Here is a 24,654-nt window from a genome sequence, read left to right as displayed (position 1 = left end):
TAGTTCTTCCAAGTTATAGTTATGGCTGCGGTGTTCTGACATCCATTAAGCTTTAGACTAGTTGCAGTGGCGAACAACTTTTAAAATACTCCCTGGAATCTATAACAATAAGTTATTCAATAGCAGGGAAAATCTAGCAAAGACTGAGTCATAAAACCAACAAAAAATAGAACTCAAGCATTCAAATTTATTAAATATACATGCACACATGGAAATGTACCTGAAGAATGAATGGCTTTGCTCCTTTTCTGCATCACCTCCATTAAGGCCCCCACAATTCCTGAAGTGGGTGCAGGTGTTGGTGGTGTAGACTCTTGGCCATCAGATACCTTGGAAAAGAAAGTTAGCAAAATTCAGTAATAAATCCTTTGCAAAAATTTTGTCTCTAGAAAGTTTTACTTTCTTAGAATCAGTTCTTATTTTAAATAAAAAACAAACAGATAAAAATACGAACCAAGCCCAGGACAGCATTAACTAAATTAAAAAGAAATAAGCTACTACCTTAAAAGAATTATTGAAGACATATTTCTGCTCCTTCTTAATGTATAAGCCATTCAATGTAATTCCAATTTTAGAATAACAATCAAATCCTTTCTTGAAAAACACTTGCCCTTGCAGCTTGGGTTATTTCTGTTTATTCCAGTACACAAAGTCGTAGCTGATGAAACTAAAATGGAACATCATTTTATAAACTAAGATTCCTAGAGTTGTTAGGCAAGAAGCACACTTAAGATGCCTAAGAGCAACTGAAGAGATTTCCGTCTTTCTAGACGGAAAAACTCAGTTTTACCAATAATTTAAGATGAACCTTTTCTCATAGCATGTAGCTTTTCTTTAAGATGATGAGTTGGGTAGCTTTCAAAATGTACCTATCTCACAAGGCAACTAACTACCCCTAACAGAAGTACTTCTTATCTGCTACAAAGTATATTTGGGGGTGGAGAGTGAGAAATCAACATCACAGACCCTCCTTAGAAATCTAATTTCTAAATAAAATTATTCTTAATTCCAACACTCATATTTAAAAAGATAAGATACAGAAGTCTGGAGAGATTCACTAAAAAATACACTTTAGAAAGTAGGGCTCAAGTATACTATTATTAAAATGAGCAGTTATTTATGTTGTTAATTTTGTCTCTGGCCTTAAGCACATAAAGTTATTAATATTATTATAAGTAAAAATGAAATGGCAAAGCTGTAATAAATAGTTATGCAAGTTTTAATATAAGTAGATAGATAATTTAAACTTTTAAATAAATTTCCCAATGAAAAATTACGCTATTAGGATAAACTTTGCATTCTGGCCTTCACAAATATTTTCTTAATAATCACTGTCTTTCTAGACTTCAAGATTTTTTACTTTACAAATATTCAAATTAGAGGATCCAAGATGGCAGCAGAGTAGGTGGAAACTACACTAACCTCCTCCCAGGACCAAACTGGAATTAAAACTAAATTTTAAAAAAAGTCACCCTGAATAACCAACTGAAGATTAGCTGGAGAGAAACCTTATAACCATGGACTTACAGAAGGCGGCACATTGAGACTGGTAAGAAGTGTGGAGGTGTGAGAGGGCTGGGTGGGAGCTGACATTCTGGAGGGATAACACAGCTGCAGGGGGTTTTCCTTGAGAAGTGTGGTGTCTAAACCCCAAGCCAGGCTCCCAACACTAGAGCCCAGAACATGGAAAGGTGCCCACATAACATCCAGCTGTGAAAAGCAGTGGGATTTCTGTCTGCCTGAAAGGCAGGCAACCTCTTAAAGGGCCAACACATATTATTTCATGTGCATCCACTCACCCTGGCCTACTGCAGGAGTATAGAGCAGACTAGAGCCCTGTGAGGAGAGTCTGGCGTTGGTGGCTCTGAGAAGACACCTGAAGGGTCAGCCACCATGATCCCTATGTTGAGTCATTCCCCCATACTGCAGAAGCCATCTTTTTCAGGCAGAGCACTCCCTTCCATGTAGCATCAGCCTGGGGGAAAGTAATAGCCCGACCCATTGGAATGTCTCTTGCCCCACACCGTAGAGCTTACACCCTGCTGAGGAGTACGGCTAGAAGCTCTTTCAGTAACTAAGCCTAACAAGAAACCTGCAGGCAGAGGCAGATGTCTAGGTGATTTGAGCCCTTTGCTGACCTGCCTCCAAGGCCCAGTGCTAGTAAAAGCTGGCTTTGGTATACAGCTTGGTCCATTCTGCATGCACCCAAGCCCAGCAGAGGAAGCCACAAGTGGTGGATTGCTGATAGTTCCAAATAGATTGCCCCAGGGCGCCCCAGGCAGCATCTGACATAGCCTGCACTGGAGTCCCTTGAAGAGGTCCAGAACCAATACAACCAGTGGCCAGCTTCAAACAACAACAGAGCAGGATCCAATAAGCCTCACAAGCAGCATATCCCCAGGGAGATCTCAGCCAGCACCAAACCCTGCCGAGGTGAATTCTGCTCCTGTGATCCGTGCCTACACAGCAGTTTGCATGCTGTGTTGGTGGTTGAGCCTCACAGTCTGTCAGTGTGAGGATTGAGTTCATTCATGAAGGAGCCAACAGCAATTAAAACTCAATTACAACGTGGGGGAGGGGAGGGGGGCGGGGAAAGGGTGCATATAAATGCACAAGGGACATTTCTAGAGCAATCACCTCAGGGGATCAGGGAGACTGTGCTGCTGGGTCCCACAAGACACCTACTAAATAAGGCCATCCTACCAAGACTGGGAGGCATAGCAGAGCTACCTAATACATAGAAACAAATACAGCCAAAGTGGGAAGAAAAAAAAACACAAGCCCCAAATGAAAGAATAAGAGAATACTCCAGAAGAAAAGCTAAATGAAATGGAGGCAAGCAATTTATCAGATATACAGTTCAAAGTAATAATTATAAGGATGCTCCAGAGTATGAAAAAAGACACAGAAACCATAAAAAAGGAAGCAGTCAGAAATTAAGAATGCAATATGTGAAATAAAGCATACATTGAAAGAAATAAACAGCAGGTGGGATGCAGCAGAGGATCGAATCAGCAATTTGGAAAACAAGGTCGAAAAAAGACCCAATCAGAGCAGCAAATAGAAAAAAAGAATTTAAAAAAAAATGAGGATAGTTTAAGGGACCTTGAGACAACATGAAGTGTAACAACATAATAGGGGTACCAGAGGAAAAGAGAGCAAGAAAATGAGAACCTACTTGAAGAAATAATGACAGAAAACTTACCTAACCTGTTACACAAGTCCAGGAGGTACAGAGTCCTGAACAAGATGGACTCAAAAAAGGCCCACACCAAGACAGAATATAATTAAAATGGCAAAGGTTAATTATAAAGAATCTTAAAAGCTGCAAGATAAAGGGCAGTTAGTTACCTACACAAAACCCTCCCTTAAGACTGTCACCTGATTTCTCAACAGAAATGTTTCTTTTCTGGCCAGAAGGGACTGGCATGAAATATTCAAAGTAATGAAAAAGCAAGTAACTACAACCAAGGCTACTTTACCCAGCAAGGCTCTCATTTAAAATTGAAGGAGAAATAAAGAGCTTTCCAGACAAGAAAAAGCCAAAAGAGTTTGTTAACACCAAATCAGTATTACAAGATTTGTCAAATGGGGGGAAGGGTCGGGGGGAGGGAAAGGACAAACAAACAGAGGAACACAGTTAAAAGTGGAGATAAATAAAAGCTGGAATAGCAATACTACTATCTGACAAAATAGACTTCAAGAGACAAAGAAGGGCACTACATAATGATAAAGGGAGTAATCAAACAAGATATAAACCTTGTAAACATTTATGTGCCCAACAAAGGAGCACCTCAATATGTAAAGTAAATCTTGATGGCTACTAAGGGAGAGACTGACAGTAATACAGTCATATTAGGGGATTTTAACACTCCATTGATATCAATGGATGGGTCTTTCAGAAAGAAAATAAATAAGAAGATGATGGTCTTAAATGACACACTAGACAAAATGAATTTAATTGGTATAAGAAGACTAAAAAAAAAAAGAAGACTGAAAACATATCAAGCATCTTCTCTGATCATAATGCTATGAAACTAGAAATCAGAAATTAAAGAGAGGTAACAACTGACACCAAAGAAACACAGAGGATTGTAATAAAATATTACGAACAACTATATGCCAACAAATTGGACAATCTGGAAAAAATGATTAATTCCTAGAAACATATAATCTTCAAAACTAAATCAGGAAGAATCAGAGAATCTGAATACACAGATTACAACTAGTGAAATCAAAGTAGTAATAAAAAAAAAACTCGCAATAAACAAAAGCTCTTAACTAGATGGCTTCACAGGCGAATTTTATCAAATATTCAGAGAAGAACTAACACCTAACCTTCTAAAACTATTCCAAATATTCAAGAGGAGGGAAGATTCCCAAGCACATTTTTCAAGGCCAGCATTATCCTAATTTGAAAACCAGATAGACACTGCAAAAGAAGAAAGTCATAAGCCAATATCCCTGATAAACATAGAAGCTAAAATCCTCAACAGATATTAGCAAACTGAACCCAGGAATATATTAAAAAGATCCTATACCATGATCAAGTGGGATTTATTCTGGGGATGCAAGGCTGGTACAATATCCACCAATCAATAAACATGATACACAACATAAACAAAATGAAGGATAAAAACTACACGAATCAATAGATGCAGAAAAACATTTGATAAAATCTAGCATCCATTTATGGTAAAAACTTTCAGCAAAGTGGGAAAAGAGGAAACATACCTCAGTGTAATAAAGGCCATTATAACCAAGCCATAGCCAACATCATACAAAATGGGAAAAAACTACAAGTTTCCCCTTGAAATCAGGAACAAGTAAGGGAATGTATGCTTTCACCACTCATATCCAACATTAGAGGCCTGGTGCACAAAATTTGTGCACAGGTGGAATCCCCAGGCCTGGCTAGTGATCAGGGTCTATCGGGGCCATCTTGCCCAGTCCTGATTGCGGCTGGGCCAGCCGGGCCCTATGGGGAGGGACCATGGGAGGTTGGCTGGCTGTTGGAGCATACTGATCACCAGGAGGCAGCTCCTGCATTGAGCGTCTGCCCCTGGTGGTCAGTGCACATCATAGCGACTGGTCAACTGGTCATTCTGGTTGCTTAGGCTTTTATATAAATGTAGATTAGAGGCCCGGTGCATGAAATTGGTGCACTGGGGGGGGGGCCCCCTCAGCTTAGCCTGCACCCTCTGCAATCCAGGACATCCCTCTTGCAACCCGGGACTGCTGGGTCCTAACTGCTCATCTGCCTGCCTGCCAGCCTGATGCCCCTAACTGCTATCCTGCCAGCCTGATCGCCCTCTAACTGCTCCACCCTGCTGGCCTGATCGCCACTAACCACTTCTGTGTTGGCCCCTGCCACCATAGCTTTGTCCAGAAGGACGTCCGGAAGATGTCCAGTCTAATTAGCATATTACCCTTTTATTATTATAGATAGTACTGGAAATCTTACCCACAGCAATCAGACAAGAAGAAATAAAAGGCATCCAAATAAAAAAGGAAGAAGTAAAACTTACTATTTGCCAATGACATGTTACTGTATACAGATAACCCTAAAGATATCCACCAAATACCTACTAGAACTGATAAATGAATTCAGTAAACTAGCAGGATACAAAATAAATATCCATAGTCAGTTGCACTTTTATACATCAATAATGAACTATCAGAAAGGGAAACTAAAATAACAATCCCATTCACAATTGCTTCAAAAAGAATAAAATACCGTATTTTTCGGCGTATAAGACGACTTTTTAACCCAGGAAAATCTTCTCAAAAGTCGGGAGTCGTCTTATACGCCGGGTGTCTTTTTTTTTCTTTATTCTTTTATTGTTTAAAGTATTACAAATAGTAGTACATATGTCTCCTTTTTTTTTCCCCCCTTGACCTTCCCCCAGCCTCCCCTACCCCCCAGCACATGCCTTCATTTTTATTTGGTGTGTGTTGGAAGAGGGGTAGTCTTATACGCGAGTATATCCTAAACTCTATATTTTAACTGGAAAAGTTGGGGGTCGTCTTATACGCCCAGTCGTCTTATACGCCGGAAAATACGGTATCTAGGAATAATTTTAACCAAGATGTAAAAGACCTGTACTCGAAAAATTATAAGACACTGAATGAAGAAATTGAAGAAGATACAAATAAGTGGAAGGATATACAATGTTCATGGATAAGAATTAACATCATTAAAATGTCCATATCACCCAAAGCAATCTACAAATTCCTATCAATATACCAATGACATGTTAAATAAAACTAGAAGAAATATTCTAAAAATTTATATGAAACCTCAAGATAGCAACAGCTATCATGAGAAAGAACAAAGTTGGAGGAATCACACTACCTAATATCAAACTATACTACAATGCCATAGTAATCAAAACTGCACGATACTGGCATAAAAACAGACATATAGATCAAAGGAACAGAATAGAGAGCACTGAAATAAACCCACTCCTTTACTGTCAATTAATATTTGGCAAAGGAGGCAAAAACATATACAGTGGGTTAAAGATGTCTATTCAATAAATGGTGTTAGGGAAATTGGACAGATACATGCAAAAAAAAAAAAAAGGAAACTAGACCACCTTATACCACACACAAGGATAAACTCAAAATGGATTAAAGACTTAAAATGTTATACTAAAAACTAAAAATCCTAGAAGAAAACATAGTGAAAATCTCAGAAATTTCTTGTAGCAATGTTTTTTCTGATGCAACTCCTTGGACATGGGAAACAAAAGGAAAAATTAACAACTGGGACTACATCAAACTAAAAAGTTTTTGCAAAGCAAAGGAAACCATCAACAAAATGAAGAGACAGCCCACTGAATGGGGCTGCCAACATTTTCAATTAAATCTGTGGTTTTATGTTAACCATATTCACATACTAAATTCACATATTTGCTGACAGATCTTATAGATCTTATAAATAACTTATAAAACTCAACATAACAAGCAATCCAATTAAAAATAGGCAAAGTCCTGAATAGACACTTCTCCAAAGAGGACATACAAATGGCCAATAAACATTTGAAAAGATGCGTAACATCACTAATCACCAGAGAAATGTAAATTAAAATCACAATGAGGTATCACCTCACACCAGTCAGAATGGCTATCAATAAATGAACAAACAAGTACCAGCAAGGATATATCGACAGGGGAACCCCTGGGCACTGTTGGTGGGAATGAAGACTGGTGCAGCCACTATGGAAAGCAGTATGGAGTTACCTCAAAAATTAAAAATGGACCTGCTTATAACCCAGTGATTCCACTTCTGGAAAGTTATCCGAAGAAACCCGAAACACTAATTTGAAAGAATATATGCACCCATATATTCACTGCATCGTTATCTACAACAGCCAAGATTTGGAAGCTGCCCAAGTATCCATCAATAGATGACTGGGTAACAAACAGCTTTGGTACATTTACATAATTGAATACTAGTTGGCCAAAAAAAAGAAAATTTTACCCATTACAATAGCATGGTGGACCTGGACAACTTTATGCTAAGTGAAATAAGCCAGAGAAAGACAAGTGCTATATGATTTCACTCATATGTAGAATCTAATGAACAAACTGAACTAACAAGCAAAACAGAGGCAGTCTCATAAACAGAGATCAGGCTGACAGCTCTGCAGGGAGAGGGAGGGATTAAACAAAAAAAGGAGAAAAAAGAGAAAGACCTCATGGACACGAACAATAGTGTGGTGATTGCGAGGTGAATGGGGTAGGTGGAGGTGGCAGAATATGGGGGGGGGGGAGGAGAGAAATGGTAATAGGGAAAAAAATAAAGAAAAAATATTCAAATTAGTTCCCCACAAGATACAGGCTTATTCATTAGTATTTAGGTTTTCAGAGACTGTATATTAAGTATTTCTGGTATAGAAGAAACATAAATAGTTTCAGAACTCTAAATTGCAGAACAAGGTGCTACAAGAAGTATAACAATAGCAAGGAGAATCACTTTGACTCCCTTTGAGCAATTTGATAATACAAAGCGGAGCACAGCACTGTCATAAGCACTGTTTTTTTTAAAGCACTTTCTTGGACATGATGCTCTCTGAGGTACTATGAACACAGAATTCCAAATGTATGTAAACAAATACCTATACACTTCCTGCCAACATTTTCAATTAAATCTGTGGTTTTATGTTAATCATATTCACATACTAAATTGATGATTTATATAGAATATTTAAAGAAACAGGGCCAGAGAAATCTCAACCACAGATTGGTTATTTTTTTTAAATGAAGTAAAATTATGGACTCAAATCACATGTATAACATGCCAATGACTCACTGATTATGCACTTCACAAAAATACTCCTGCCTTGCCCAGGTAGCTCAATTGGTTAGAGCATCGTTTCAGAACATGAAGGTTGTGGGTTCGATCTCTGGTCAGGGCACATACAAGAAGCAACCAATGAATGCATAAATAGGTGGACCAACAAATCAATGTTTCTTTTGCTCCCTCCATCTCTCGCTCCTTTCCTCTCTGTCTCTAAAAATCAATCAATACATTTTTTTTAAAAGCCAAAAAAAGAGAAAATGCTCCAAATGCAATAAAAAGGAAAGTGATTATTTAGGATAAAATAATCTATTCTACATTTAGAAAAAACACCATGTTTCCTAAAAATAAATTTAGAGAACAATTTATAGGGTTGTGCGTTTTTTTGGTGGTGGTGATAAAAAAAGGAGATGGGGAAAGAAATTAGGAAATATCTTACCAACTGTTAAAAAGAGGACACGACTGTACATAAAAATCAACACCTTACTTTCACTAAATGAGTGAAAAAAACAAAAGCTTGCTGTAAAGATGAGAGGAAAGAGAAAAGAGAAACCAAGAGTAGGTTAGGAGTAGGAGATGGGAGTGAGAGTGACACAGGAACTAGCATAGGTTACAAGGTAAAATCAGAAAGTAAAGGACACTATTAAATAAAACCTGCTATTCACCTGGGCCTGTGGTCATTTTGACACTAATTCTCCCCACTAACAACTATTCAAAGTTCTTAAACTGCTCCTGAGGAACCTTTAGTCTGAACTAAATGGGAAGAGGGAGCAGAGATGATTGCTCACAGGCTGATACAAGTATCAGCAACAAAAGACTCAGATATATTTTAGAAACCAGAAGCTTCTTAAATCTGTGATATGCTAATGTTTTCATTCAATCAGTATGTTCTCTTTGCATCATTCTCTTTTGAGAAAGTTACCATAATTTTATATATTCCAAAATAATCTTCAGTTAAAATCTCCTCCTTTCATCACCACTTACTGCACAGAAAATTCTACCATTGATTACCAGCCCTGAGAGATTACACGTATAGACCCAGAAGGAAGTTCCGAATGTAGGCAGAGGTCAGCAAGCTACTGCCCATGAGCCAAATCTAGCTTGTCTTCTGCTTTTGTATAATCTTAAAGTTAAGAACATTTACATTTTTAAATGGATGAAAGAAAACCGTGACATTTGAAATGATATGAAATTCAACTTTCAGTGTCCATGAGTTATAGAACACAATCATGCCTTCTCATTTATGTACTGTTTGTGGCTGTTTTGTAGTATACGTGTCTGGCTGCCTCTTTTGTGGTTCAATAGCAGAGCTGAGTAGTTGTGACAGAGACCAAATGGCCTATAAGCCTAAATATTTACTATCTGGTCCTTTAAAGAAAAAAGTTTGCTAAATCTCTGCTCTATATAATAAAATGATCACCTCATTCAATTCAGAGAATTCAAAATGATCTACTATCATATCAGAAAGTTTATTGGAACTCTTTCAATTTTCTGTGGAGTTTGATTCACTACTCAGCTAAATTTATAGACACAGAAACCTTAGTATGATTTTGTTTTCACAGGTTAGTGATTTGAATTTACCTAGGTAAATCAAAATTGATTTCAAGTAGGGCTATTTTACTTCTCCATAGTTTAATGAAGATTTTTCTCTAAAGTACCTTTTATTTAAAAGTAAAGTCTATAAAAATGAATTGTAAAATTCCATTTATATGAAGTCTAGAATAGGAAAAACTCATCAATGGTGACAGACACCATATCAGTGATTCTTTTGGGGAGGAAGACTAACTGGGAAGAGACATGAGAGAATTTTCTGGGGTGATATTTAGATATAGAAGTACCAGTTACAGAAGTATAGGTCTAATTTATGTATTTTATGGTATATAAAAATATCAGAAATTCAGTTTAAAAAATGAATACCAAGAGAAAAAAAATCAAAAAATACTTTTCAAGGATCTCTTACAAATTATTTTAAAAATCCATAATGATAGTCTAAACGAAAAGAAAAGCTTACTTACAGATTTCAGTTGAATACCCTGTCGGATCTGGTCTAAAAGTGCGTCCCTCCCAGAGCAAGACACCGGTCGACTGTTCTGTTCCACCTTTTTTAGCTGAGCACCCTCTCTAATTTGATCTAAAAGAGCTGCTTTGTTTCCTGAAGGAGTTGGAATTGGATGGTCACCATCAGAAGGGAGGCCAGGGGGAGGTGGTGGCCCAGGTGGTGGTGGAGGCGGAGGCGGTGGGGGTGGTGCTGCTGACCCTGCCACAGACAGAGGTGGAGGCGGTGGTGGAGGCCCCGAAGGTGCTGAGGAGGGAAGGGCTGGAGGTGGAGGAGGATACATCCTGTTTGGCGGCGGTGGAGGGACCCCTACACCTGGCCTGGATGGAGGCGGTGGTGGAGGTGCAGCTGTGGGAGCTCTGGAAGGCGGTGGTGGAGGAGGAGCGCCTCTTCCTCTGGCAGGAGGGGGAGGAGGGCCTGAGCTGTGTGGAGGGGGAGGAGGGGGAGGAGGCCCTCCCCTCGATGGTGGTGGAGGTGGTGGTGCTGAAATAAAAACAAAAAAGAAAGCACGTTTTCCTCCCATAAACATCAGTGAAAAAGTAACTTACTTTAACATATATTTAAAAAACTATACAAGACAAAAAAAGCACTCATCTTTTTTATTTTATAAAGATATCTGACCACAGATGATATCTTACAATTCTATTTAGGAATACTCTGCTTAAAGATCACCTTCCTATTGTTTCTTGAAAAAATAATAGCTAAAACAGTAAAATGTAGTTTTTAGGAATCAGCACCACTTCTGAAAGGCAATAAACATTTTTTAAAATACGGTAACAAAATAAACAACAGAATTAAATATTTTTGTCAATAGTATTATTTTACATTTAATAGAAATTAATTAATACTTCCTCTTTAAAGAATCAAGTATATATTTAGTTGTTTTATAACATCAATTCACATTCAGAATTAAATAGCTAATGTAGCCTAACATTAGAATTCATTCAAAGTAATCTGAGTTGAACCCAAATATAATACTTTTTCTTTTAAAATGTAAACCTTTGATACCTAACTTACATTTGCACTTTTGTCCTGTATTTTCTATAAAGGGTGTCCCCCAAAAATATAAACACACTTTAATAGCTGATAGTCAATTTTGAAAGCTAAATGTATTTTAATAAACACTGCCTTTATAATTATTCAAAGTGTGTGCAAACATTTCTTAGGGACACCCTATATATAGGCCACATAACAATACACAGATTGTATATAATATAAAATAATGACTAATGCAACATACTATAATAATATATAACATATAGAATGTCCTGTATTTCTAAAAGATGGTCAGTAATTCTAGTGATGGCCTTAGGGAGGCTGGTTGCTCAGCTGAAATGTTCAACTACTTATTCAGGAGACAAGAACTATTAATAAATTAACTTGAAAATTTCTATATACCACAAAATAAAAACTATTAATAAAATATTAACATTATTCTTGTAGTAATATTTTTACTCTTATTATATGAAGTGGAAATATAAAATATAATAGAGAAACCAATTGAAAGTATAAATTTATTATATTTCTAGAGATATGATTTTATCAACAGTATACACATATTTATATAATAATGAACTTCATTATTTCTCCACTCATTTTAAAAAGTGAATACAAAAATTAACTATTTTTAGTAGAGAAATCCTAGAATCCATATATAGCTATTTCTATTTATTGATACAAATTCTAATATATAAATTGATGGATACTTCTATAATTTACACCAAGCATGTCAAACTTGCGGCCCGCAACAAATATTTTTGCGGCCCAGCCAATATAACAGTATGTAAGAAACATTTTAATAAAAATTTTGTAACTTAATTTTTAAATATCCTGTTATACATAATTATTAATAACGAACTACAACATTCACTAATGACTGATCACTATAATCGTGCTGCACTCATTTCCCTTACGCACCACACACACAGAGCACCATTTCTCTCCACTAATACTAGCACAAACATTTTAGCAGCCGATTACCATGTCAATAGTTTCGTACTGACTTGTTTGGTGTGCTCAACAGGAAATATTTCCCTTTTGGAGAACAAGAAAAATAGGTTTATTTGCGTTACACTTATTAATTTGTGCTGTTCTTCAGGTATAAAGATTTCATTTTAACCAATTTAAGATTTTTATTTCAAATACTAATGTTCAAGAAAAAATATTAATTTTTATTAAAATGTTCTATTATTTTACCTTAACGATTACTCATTTATTTCAGCCCTTTGTATTCAGCATGTCTCTATCGAAATAAACCTACATTTCTATGAAAATTGAAGCTTTTGTTTTTTTGCGGCCCACATAAACTCCAATCTTGTTTATTTGGCCCCTATTAGCCTTTGAGTTTGACATGCTTGATTTACATGAATACAATCACCTACCTTAATTACAGATAACAATAATGCAAAGGTACCAAAGAGAAAAAAAGACTCACTTCAAAGGAAATTAAATGGCATCTTCCAGTTTAATTTGGGACATTCAGGGGAAACAAGCTATTACAAATATGCTATCAAATATAATCATAAACATTCGATGAAGTGTGCAGAAAGGCCAATATACACAAGGGTATTGTCTCCTGGCATACAAACTTTTATAATTAAAAAAAATATACAGCTGGAAACAGGAGTATTATCCTACTTAGATGTAGGCCATCAGAGATGTAGGCTCCTATGATTTGCACTCAAGGCATAAGGGCTGCAGAGTTAAGATATGCCCAATTTTCTGACCAGATCCTAAGCAAGGAGACCTAACATATTTTGTAAAAAAGAGTGAAACCAAGAGGATACATGGTATGTATGTATTATGTATACTCCCTGAATAAGACAGTACATACAATCCTTCAAGTAGGTATAAAGATTTCATTTTAACCAATTTAAGATTTTTATTTCAAATACTAATGATATTTGTCTAGACTGGCACTTTTATGTTTTAGTTGTTTATTAATCAAGAAGAAAAGGACCCACTCTATTCTACCATAAAAAGTATTAGTTATTCTCATAGTTTCACTGAGGAATTTCCATCCATAATCTTTTATATGTAAAATGATATATTTCTTCAGTAGAGAGAACTTGCAGTAAGTACATTTATCAGAATAATTTAGGATCCAGCTAATACCCATTCAAATAGACACTAAATCATTACTCAGGGAAGAAGCCTTAATTTATAGTGAAAAAAAGTCAGCTGCATCCAGTTTGGGGTATAGCACGAGGTTAGCATTTCTATTAACTTGAAAATAAGAGAAACATCTATATTTTTGTGAGGAAAACAACATGCCACATCCCAACGTAAAAATGTGAGTTAAATAATTAAATTCACATTTGATTCTTGGCCCAATGTTAGTTAGGCTTATATGCACAAAAATGTCTGCTAAGCAGATACCACACAACAACACTACGAGAAAGTCTGATGGCCTAAAAGTTTTCAAAACTCTAAGGGTCACCACAAACACTAGACTGAGAATGACATACTATTTCTTAGATCAAATGAAAACTATTATTATCAAAGCTTAGTTAAAATGAAAAAAAATTTTTAATATTTACAGAAAAAAACCTTGTCTTGATGGTACACTATTAAGGAAAGTCAATATACTTTTAAACTAATTGTTTCAAATAAATATTCATATTAAGAGTAATTAGTAGATAATTCTCTAGATATTTGATATTTATAGAAATTATAAAATATTATAATACTTAAATGCAGTATTATAGAACTCAGGAAAACATTAAAGAACTGTTCTCATGCACTCAGAAAAATGTTATTAACCACAAAGTAAAACTTATGAAAATACTGACAACTCTGAGTAGGCAATTATAGAACTAAGTGTGAGCTTATGTTTGGTCCTCCTTTCTTGCCACAAATGTAAATATGCTTTACATAGGATATTAAATAATGCCAAGTATGAGAAGCATTGACTAAAAGTAAGTATAATCCTACATAATAGAGCTAATATGCTAATTAGACCGAACAGCAGAACGACCTCTAGATGACCTTCTGGACAAAGCTGGGGCTGTGAGGGCTGGCTGAGTCCCTTGCATGAATTTCATGCATCGGACCTCTAGTAAGTAATAAAAACAACAGTGGTGCTATGGGAACAGGATTTTTAAAAAAAATCCACAGAATTCCAATAAAATTATATAAATTTGGACAAAATATGAGCTCTGACTCATACAGAAATAAATTTTATTTTTACTTTAAGCATCTATATGCCCAAAACATTAGTTTTTGTAGAGGGCAACAGACCTCACTGGATGTTAGATTTGGTGGCAGGGTAAAGGAACTCTAGCTTCTCTGAAAATAAACACACCACAGCATGCATAATTTAGTACACTGGGTCAAATAACATCCCACATACATACCGCTCCAGTGTGGTGGACCTACAGGGCAGATTATTATGAGTTAATGGATTTCAGACAATTGCACATACACACAAAGAAAGATACACTGGAAATCACAAGCCTAGTACTTTTTATAATCCTGATTACATAATTTTACAAAATTAAATGTTAAGACATTTGATTCAATAGATTTTTACAGAAAAACTCATAAACTTTTCCCTAATTTTTTCATACTTCTAAAACCATTATTTGCTCAGCCTAGAAAATATTGCCTTAATAAAAATAAATTCCAATTTATTCTTCCTTTTAAAAAAATTATCTTCTATAAAAACCACCGTTTGGTGTCAAGAAAGTTCTACACTAGGAATTAGGTTCTTGAGTATGATAATAAATAACTCTGTTTCCAACACTGGTTTTGTTTTTAATGCCTGTGTCTTTGTTTGTTGGTTTTAGGTCATTTAATTGAGGGAAAGCCTTACTTATTTTAATGTTTTAAAATCAGTTAAAATGACAAGCAGGAATAATAAAGTTTAAAAACACAAACAAACCCAATCAAGATAATATAGTAAACTCTTAGTTACAGGTATTCAGGTGAAAGGGTTGTAGTACGGGTGGTCTAATAAGTGTCAACAATAATTTATACTTATAAATTCAGAGAGCTCAGAGACCCTGAGACCCATTTAGTGGTGTAAGGTGAGGGTCTGTGGTTAACAGTGAACAAAAAGACTCAAGGAACACACAAGCGTCCTCAAGACTTCCCACCATCTGTACACTAATAGTAACTCTGACTTACTCTGCGAGCATTTATAACAATGGTACAGTGGCTCACAATGTTTTATTAAAAATCTACAAAAACTGAAAATGTAATTATTAAAAAAGTAAGATCCATTAGCATCATACTAGTTTCAGTGGAACTAGCATTGTGTTTCCACAATAGTAATTATGACTGAATACCTGTTTACATATGTTTCCACAATGGTCTATAAAATTTCTGAGGCCAGAGACAGACCATATCTTTATATTTTAGTATCCTGAGTAGTGACTAGTGGTAGTATATTTACTGAATATATGAATGAATGAACGAATGAAAGATTAAGTGAACATCACTGGTTAAAAATTCAGGTAAGTCAAACACCTAAGTTAAAATGACAGGTAAATTCTTCAGAAGAATGATTTGATTAACTAGAGCTTTCATTTTGCTAAACTTTATTATGAATATCAAAAACAAAAAAAAGCAGCATCAAATAAATAAGGTGGCAAAGAAATGATTGCCATACTGGAAAATTTAGAGTTACTGTCTTTGCGTTTTATTGTGATAATTATTAAGATACAACTAAAATACAAGGTGCTTCGATCTTAAATGGTTGCAAATTATTTGTGCATCCAGGTATCAAAAGACAAATTTTATACTTTAAGAAAAAAAGTTTGTATTTAAAAATAAATATTTTTGTTATTTATATCCTAAATAAGCTTACAATTTACTGATTAGGTAGTGATTGTATTTAAATTAATACTTCTGTATTGTAATAAAAAAACTTTAATGGCTTCTAAGATTCATTAAGTGAAATATTAGATAATAATACTTTTTCATTTTAAAATAGAATAGCCAGGAGATTCTGTATGAATTTTCATAAATTTAATATAAGACATCTTTATAATAAGCAAAACTTTGTCAAGTTTTTTTGTTATACCAAAATAATGTAAAACATAGTACACTGGGCCAAACTAGTTATGAATAAACTCAAACATTTGCTTAAGGAAGGTAGTTGTCTTTCAAGAAATTAACCTAAATATTCAAAAGAACAAATAGATCAGGATTCCTAAATAGAAATAAAAGTTACCTTGCCTTCGTAGTTCATTTTTAACAGCTTCAACACCTCCCGTTTTTTCAATAAAGTCATATATGACTTTTGATGTTTCTCTGTCTTTAAGTTGTGCCTCTGAGATTCCACACATATCAAAAAGATTTTTCAATTCTGGATCCAAATTATTCAGCTACAACAGATAAAACAACTAATAAAATCTATCCCAATTTTTTAAAAAAAGCATAATATTTAATTCCCACCTGTACTAATTATGAAATTATTTTCTTTTAAGTTCATACTTTTAATATGGTTATATTGTTTGTATGCGAACTAAACTTTCTTATTTAAAAAAAACACAAAAAGGATAAGAATTGATTTTAGCCTGTCTTGTGTGGTTCAGTGGTTGAGCATTGACCTATGAACCAGGAAGTCACAGGCTCCATCCCCAGTACAGGGTGTGCAGGAAGCAGCAGATCAATGTTGTTTCTATTTCTCTTTCCCTCTGCTTTCCTTTTTGAAATCAATAAAATATATACATATTTTAAAAAGAATTGGTTTTATATTTTATCTCCTCTTTTTTTGTTCCTTGCCTTAAAAAAACAGGCATGTCAATTAGATTTTTTCTAACCAATTCATGATTCAGATATATTTAATGCTCACCTTTACTACATTATCCTAAATAAGATTTAGTTATAACCACACAAGAAATACAAATCAATTTGAAAATTTGAGAACCCCAAGCACCCTGTGCAGCGTCCAACACAAAAAGGCACTCAACACTTATGGAGTTAACATTGTAGTTTTAACAAAACAACCAAAAGGATTTTTAAATTCAATCAGAAATATTTATTTTCAAATTAATTTTTCCAAATCCTGACTGTCAAATGTGAAATACCTATTACTTAAATAACCAAAGTAGAGATAAAATATTAAACACCTTTTTTGCCTGAAGTTTCACCTATCTTGCTCACAGTGCTATAAATTAATGAATGATGAAACTGCCAAAAAGAATAATAGAATGAAAAGACCTAGGCCATTCAACAACTGAATATTCAGAATTTGATTATAGTACTTTCCAATAATTTGGCATATGTTTATTTCCCTGAAATAACTGAGCAGAAATAATTTTCTTCTCTTTGCTTTCAAAACACAAGGATTTTACTTATACAGTAAAATAAAGCCAAGGTATACAAAAACTTTCTCTTTAGAGACTTAGCCATGAATTACAGAACAATACTATGGTTCCAAACCTTAGTGATATGTATATAAACATAGCACATTCAAATAAGCTCTAAAATTCACAAAATAATAAAAAACAAAAATCCAAATATAGGCCATAATATTCCCACATATTCAGAGTAATGTTTATGGCTTGAAAAGACACTTACATCAAAGCCAGTATTTGGATCCCAACCAACATGTCCAATGTGCCTAAAGTAGAAGATAGGGAAAAAAACACACAAAGGGCATTAACACCATGATATATATGAAATCCAATCTACCCACTGAATTGTTGGCCTTAACAAATAGTTCTCATAGACATAACGATATTCAGGGGAAAACTACACAAATAGGCAGGAGATGAAGATTCTAGCCCAGGCTCTGCTACTAAATGAGTCTTAACATTTTCGCACAATCTTTCTGAGCACTCATTTCCTTAACTGTCAAACTAGAATATTAATACAAGCTTTATATTACACACACACACACACACACACACACACACTAGAGGCCCGGTGCATGGATTCGTGCACTGGTGGGATCCCTCGGCCTGGCCTGCACCCTCTTGCAATCTGGGACCCCCTTGGAGGATGTCGAATAGCCGGTTTCGACCCGATCCTCGCAGGCCCAACCCAGACAGGAGGGAGCCTGATCCTGTATGTTGAGCATCTGTCCCCTGGTGGTCGGTGCACGTCATACCAACCAGTCGACCGGTTGGTTGCTTAGGCTTTTATATACATACATGAGAGGAAAGGAATTTTGTAACGAGCTAATAAAATAATGCCTGCTATAGACTATTTGTGCTTCCTGAAAATTCATAGATGTTAAAACCCAATCCACAAAGTGATAGTATCTAGAAGTGAGAATTTTAGGAAGTGATTAAGTCATGAATTGGATTAGTGCCCTTAAAAAAGAGGCCCCCAAGAGCTCCTTGACCCTTTCCTAACATGTGAGGACACAGCAAGAAAACAGCTGTCTATGAACCAGGAAGTGGGACATCACCAGACACCAAATGTTGCCTGTGCCTTATCTTGAACATCCCAGTCTCCAAAACTGTAAGAAAAAAATTTCTGTTGTTTATAAGCCACCCAGTCTATGGTATTCTGTTATTGCACCCCAAACAGATTAGGACAATGCCTCTAGGGAATTGCTAAATACCATTTTTTTATAGAGAAAAGTGAGAAATCACCTTTATGTCCAATAATTAAAGAAACATTACCTAATTTTTCTTTTCTAATGAATGAAAAGGTAAAATAAACTGTAAGATCCACAGAAAGTTAGCTTAAAAAAACAAACAAACAGAAAACTGCAGCAAAATCTGTAAAAGGTATGCAAGTGATAAATGTAAGGGTTCTAGTAAAAGAAAATTTTATAACAAGTTAAAAACCTAGAGTCATAATCCTATATAATAAAAGCCTAATATGCAAATCGACTGAATGGCGGAACAAGTGGTGGAACGACTGGTCGCTATAATACACACTGACCATCAGGGAGCAGATGCTCAATGCAGGCGCTGCTCCCAGCCCACAGGCCCTAGGCCAGCCAAGGCGGGTGTCAGGGGGGGCCCCTCGATTGCCCCACAGATTGGCCCTGATCACCAGCTAGGCCTAGGGACCCTACTCATGCACGATTTCATGCATCAGGCCTCTAGTGACTAAATAAAAAATAAAGATAAAAACAACAAAAGAACTGTCTTACTGGAAATTGCTTGGTGTTCCAATATCTGCCTTGGTTAATCTCTTCTTTTTAGCTTTTCCTTTTTTCTTTTCTTTGGTATGGGAGATGTTGCTAACTTGTGGACCATAAAATCTATTGGTTGTGATTTCTGGATTTTTAATGTCAACTGTTGCCATGGGTAGATTAGGACCTGCAAATAAAGTTTAAATAGTATTAAGAGGATGTAATTTAACATAATTATTATAATCATAATATATAATTAAAATGTCTTTTTCTGAAGTAGGACCACTTCATTATTATAAATTATTTAAATTTTAAAACTGCAGGCTAATTTTTATAAATAATGAAAAAAGTACTGCCTAAATTTTAAAAAGACTATATAATAAATTCTTAAAACATATCAGCATACATACATTATTTCAAAGCAAACTTGTGCTTTTATAACATTAAATCTCGTGAAGAATATAAATTTTCAACAAGAATTTAAATCTATTTGGTCTAGTCCCTTAAATTTTCACAGTAATTGCCTCACATCCAACACATTAGTCACTGATAGAGTGGTATATATCACATAACAAGAATAGTAAAAAAAAAGTAAAATTGCCACTTATCTTACTTTTAAATCTAACAAAGAAATCTAGTCTTACCTCTTTGTTTCAATTTTAGTTTAAGAGGAAAAAAGTACTGCAATTACTGCTGCTTTTTTCCAAAACTTCCATATTTAAGTCTGGTAATATTTTCCCCATCAGTATATATAGACTTTGACTATCCTAAGTAGAGCACAAAAACTTAACATGAAAGAAAATTCTCAAAACTCTAATTTTCTGCAATAACCAACTGTAAAATTATCTTAGGCACCTATTAAATGTTGTTAATAGCATTTTTAGGAGTTGCACTAAATATAGCACAAAACCTGTTTTATGATTCATAAAAATATTATTGGTCTTAAAAGTATAAGAGTCTGAACAAAATGTATTCAATGTAAAATTTTCTATGAAGTTACTAGAAGGGTAATACATGTTCCTTACAAGTCTCATTTTAATATGTGATTCTCCTTTAATTTATTGAGGTAACACTGGTTAACAAAATTATACAGGTTTCAGGTGCACAAATCGACAACACATCATCTGTACAATTTTTTGTAGTGCTCACTACCCCAAGTCAAGTCTCCTTCCACTACCATTTATCCACCCAATACCCTCCTCCACCTTCCCCTGCCCCTCCACTCCGGCTTCCCTGGCAATCACCAGTTGCCAGAGCTCATAAATTTTTTTTTTCCAACCCCTCTATTCCCCGCAACCTCCCTTCTCGGACAGCTGTCAGCCTGTTCTCTATCTATCTATCTATCTATCTATCTATCTATCTATCTGTCTGTCTGTCTGTCTGTCTGTCTATCTGTCTGTCTATCTGTCTGTCTGTCTGTGTTTATTTTGCTTAATTCATTTTGTTCATTAGAGTCCACAAATGGTACTTGTCTTTCTCTGACTGGTTTATTTCACTTAGCATAATGCTCTCCAGGTCAACCATGCTGTCACAGAAAGGGTAAGATTTTCTCCTTTTTTCAGGTGAGTAGTATTCCATTATGTAAGTATGTACCACAGTTTTTTTATCCATTCACCTACTGATGGACACTTGGGCTGTTTCCAAATAATACATAAGACTTGAACAAAATCTCCTAACAGACCAAATTCCTCTGAGATGATTATATTAATGACAATTTTTAAAATGTCAAGGAATAATCTGAAAATAACTGGCTCAAGAATTAAAGATTTAGTGTCTGTTAAAGCCTTCTGCCCATTTTTTAAATGGATTGTTTGTTTTGTTATTGTTGAATTGCATGAGTTTCTTGATATATTTTGGATATTAACCCTTTACCAGATAGGTATTGTTTTCAAGTATCTTCTCCTATTCGGTTCGTTGCCTTTTTGTTTTCTTTTCCTGTTCAGAAGCTTTTTCGTTTGATATAGTTCCATTCATTTATTTTTGCCTTTACTTCCCTTGCTTATGAGGTACACTTCTCCCAAGAAGACATACAAAAAACCAATAGATATACGAAAATATGTTCAACTTCACCATTTATGAGGGAAATGCAAATCAAAACTACAATGAGATACTACCTCACACCTGTAAGAGTAGCTACTATCAGTAAGACAAATAATATATAACAAACACATAAGTTTATAAATGGTTCAATAAACAAGAGTTGGAGAGGTTATGGAGAAAAAGGAACCCTCATTCACTGCTGATGGGAATGTAAACTGGAATAGCCACTATGAAAACCAGTATGGAAATTCCTCAAAAAGTTAAGAACAGAGTTACCATATGACTCAACAACCCCTCTTCTGGGTATCTACCTGAAAAATTTAAAAATATTTATTAGCAAAGACGTAAGTACCTCTATGTTCATTGCAGCATTACTCACAGTGGCCAAGACATGGAGATAACTAAAGTGTCTTTTGATAGACGATTGCATAAAGAAGATGTGGGTACATATACACAATGGAATACTACTCAGCCATAAGAAAAGATGAAATACTGCCATTTGTAACAACATGGATGCATCTTGAGAATACATGCTAAGCGAAATAAAGACAGAAAATGTCAAGAACCATATGATTTCAGTAATATGTGAGACATAAAACTGAAAGCAAATGAACAAATAAGACAAGTGAACTTGCAGACAGAGACAACAATATGGCGATTACCAGAAGGAAAGGGGCATGCTGGAGAGCTAGAAAAGGGTAGAGGTTGTCAAATATTTGGTGACGAAGGAAATATGACTTTGAGTGGTAAACAGACAATGCAAATGATCCAAGCTATGATGTGTTATAGAATTGTACACTTGAAACCTATATAATGTTACTAACCAATGTCACCCCCGATATATTCAATTAAAACCTATATAATGTTACTAACCAATGTCACCCCGATATATTCAATTAAGCAATACAGAAAGCTTATTAAACAGTAGATAAAGACTTGGATTTTCAAAGTTGTTCAGACATCAGATTTCTATGCTTGCTATAACTTCACAAAATAAGAGAACGTATTGAGAATACCCAGAATTTGTGTGTTAAGAGGGTTGAATTGGGGTCATACCCATACCTTCATAGACGTATCTAGTGACCTGATTTTACTTCTCACTCTCCCCTTTCTGCTTTCTTCCTTCTTATAATTTACCAATCAGTAAGAGCAACACTGTCCACAGTAAGACACTGCAAATTATTATTTACTCTCATCTTGATACTCAATAGTATAAGTAAAATAGGACGTAAGCACTGACTTAAGACAGATTTAGGAGTACCAGAGTTATACATACCACCCTTTATACATACCACCCTTCCTAAATAGGTGTTCATACAGCAAAACTAGGTTTATAGTTGTGAGTACATGAAATACGGAGTTTATTCTTGTATTATTATTTATTAATAATTATATTATTTTCCATACGAACACCTATAAGTCTACTTTTGCCACACCCTTACAAAAGCAACAAATTCACCATTAAAACAAAACAAAAGAAAATTAGCAACTACATAGTTGACCCTTGAACAACATAATGGTTAGAGGTGCTGACTCCACACGGTCGAAAATCTGTGCATAACTTGTGACTCCCCTTACTAATAGCCTATTGTTGACCAAAAGTTTTATCAAGAACATAAACAGTCAGCCCTAACTGGTTGGGCTCAGTGGATAGAGCGTTGGCCTGCGGACTGAAGGGTTCCAGGTTCGATTCCAGTCAAGGGCATGTACCTTGGTTGCGGGCACATCCCCAGTAGGGGGTGTGGAGGAGCCAGCTGATTGATGTTTCTCTCTCATCGATGTTTCTAACTCTCTATCCCTTTCCCTTCCTCTTTGTAAAAATCAATAATATATATATATATATAAAACAAACAATCTACAAGTATTTTGAATGTTCTATATATTATATACTACTAGAGGCCCAGTGCATGATTAAATCATGCACGTGTAGGGTCCCCTAGGCCTAACCTGCCATCCAGGCCATATCCACTGCCCTGCAAAGCCTAGCACGCTCCGTGGACACTGCTAGCAGCCTGCTCCCCGCTTTTGATGGCAGGGGGTCCGCTGGTGCTCGAGTGGACATACAGCTCCCCGCTTTCGATCGCGGGGGAGCTGTCTGTCTGTCTGCTGGTGCACCAGGCCTTTCGAAAGCCTCCGGCGTGGCAGAGGCTTTCGAAAGGCCTGGTGCCGGAGCGGACAGACAGCCAGCTCCCCCGCTTTCGCTCCCCGCTTTTGATGGTCCGCAGCAGGACGTGGGCTTGCTGCCCCAGAGGCCCCCCTTCTGTGCCGCAGCACAGCCATGCGTCCCGCCGGCCCAATTGGCCACACCAAGTCCCGCCCCCTGCGCCTCCCGCTGGCCCAATCGTGGGCGTAGCAGAGTGATGGTAATTTACATGTTACCCTTTTATTATGTAGGATAGTCTTACAAATAAAGTAAACTAGAAAAAAAGAAAATTGTAAAGAAGAGAAAATACATTATATTACTGTACATGTTTACTAGAAAAAATCCTTATAGATGTGGATCTAAGCAATTTAAACCATATTGTTCAAGGGTCAACTGTAATTAGTTTTGTTTTTTTTTTTTAATTTCTTTATTGATTAAGGTGTCACATATTTGTCCTCATCCCCCCATTCCCATCCCACCCCTCTCCCCACGCATGCCCCAATCCCCTGTTGAACTTAACCGTTGGATAGGCTTATATGCATGCATACAGGTCCTTTGGTTGAACTCTCCCCCTCCCCCCACCCTCCCCCTACCCTCCCCTATCCTCCCTCTGAGGCCCGATAGTCCGATCGATGCCTCCTTGCTTCTGGTTCTGTTCTTGTTCCTCAGTCTATGTTGTTCATCATTTCCTCTAGATGAACGAGATCATATGTCACTAGATATATACTAATAAGAACTGAATGTGAGACGAGCAATAATATTTATGCTGACAGGCAAATGAATCAATCTGTAGCGAGCTTCCCCCTAGACCAACAGTTCTTTTGAGACCCAATTTCGATGTCCAGTAGTTCCTTGTGTGTACATGTCAGCACTGACCCCTCAGCTCTGGATGGTGGACAAATGGTGGTAATGGAGGTCCGACTCCCTCTGGTTTGGTCTCAGCCGAACCCAGGGGCACGGCGTCACCCGGACTAAGGGGCACGTGGCCTCACCCATACCCAAGGGGCGCGTGGTCTCACCCGGGCCTGGGACCCAGCCTCACCCGGATGGATCCAGGGGCGCACGGCCTC

General features: G+C 36.2%; 1 protein-coding gene across 1 annotated transcript in view; it reads right to left on the bottom strand.

Annotated features, from left to right (window-relative positions):
- The window catches only part of WASL (WASP like actin nucleation promoting factor), an 86,384-nt gene that overhangs the window by 8,449 nt on the left and 53,281 nt on the right, over nt 1–24,654 (bottom strand). Inside the window, exons 6-10 of the mRNA XM_054725915.1 lie at nt 19,420–19,588; nt 17,889–17,931; nt 16,537–16,690; nt 10,321–10,844; nt 221–329 (exon numbers count right to left, since the gene is read on the bottom strand). Coding sequence (XP_054581890.1) covers nt 221–329; nt 10,321–10,844; nt 16,537–16,690; nt 17,889–17,931; nt 19,420–19,588 — 999 coding nt within the window. The remainder of the gene's footprint in view (nt 1–220; nt 330–10,320; nt 10,845–16,536; nt 16,691–17,888; nt 17,932–19,419; nt 19,589–24,654) is intronic.

The sequence above is a fragment of the Eptesicus fuscus genome, chromosome 14, assembly GCF_027574615.1.
Source record: "Eptesicus fuscus isolate TK198812 chromosome 14, DD_ASM_mEF_20220401, whole genome shotgun sequence".
In the NCBI taxonomy this organism is placed as follows: Eukaryota; Metazoa; Chordata; class Mammalia; order Chiroptera; family Vespertilionidae; genus Eptesicus; species Eptesicus fuscus.
This window is presented reverse-complemented; position numbering and strand designations above follow the sequence as displayed.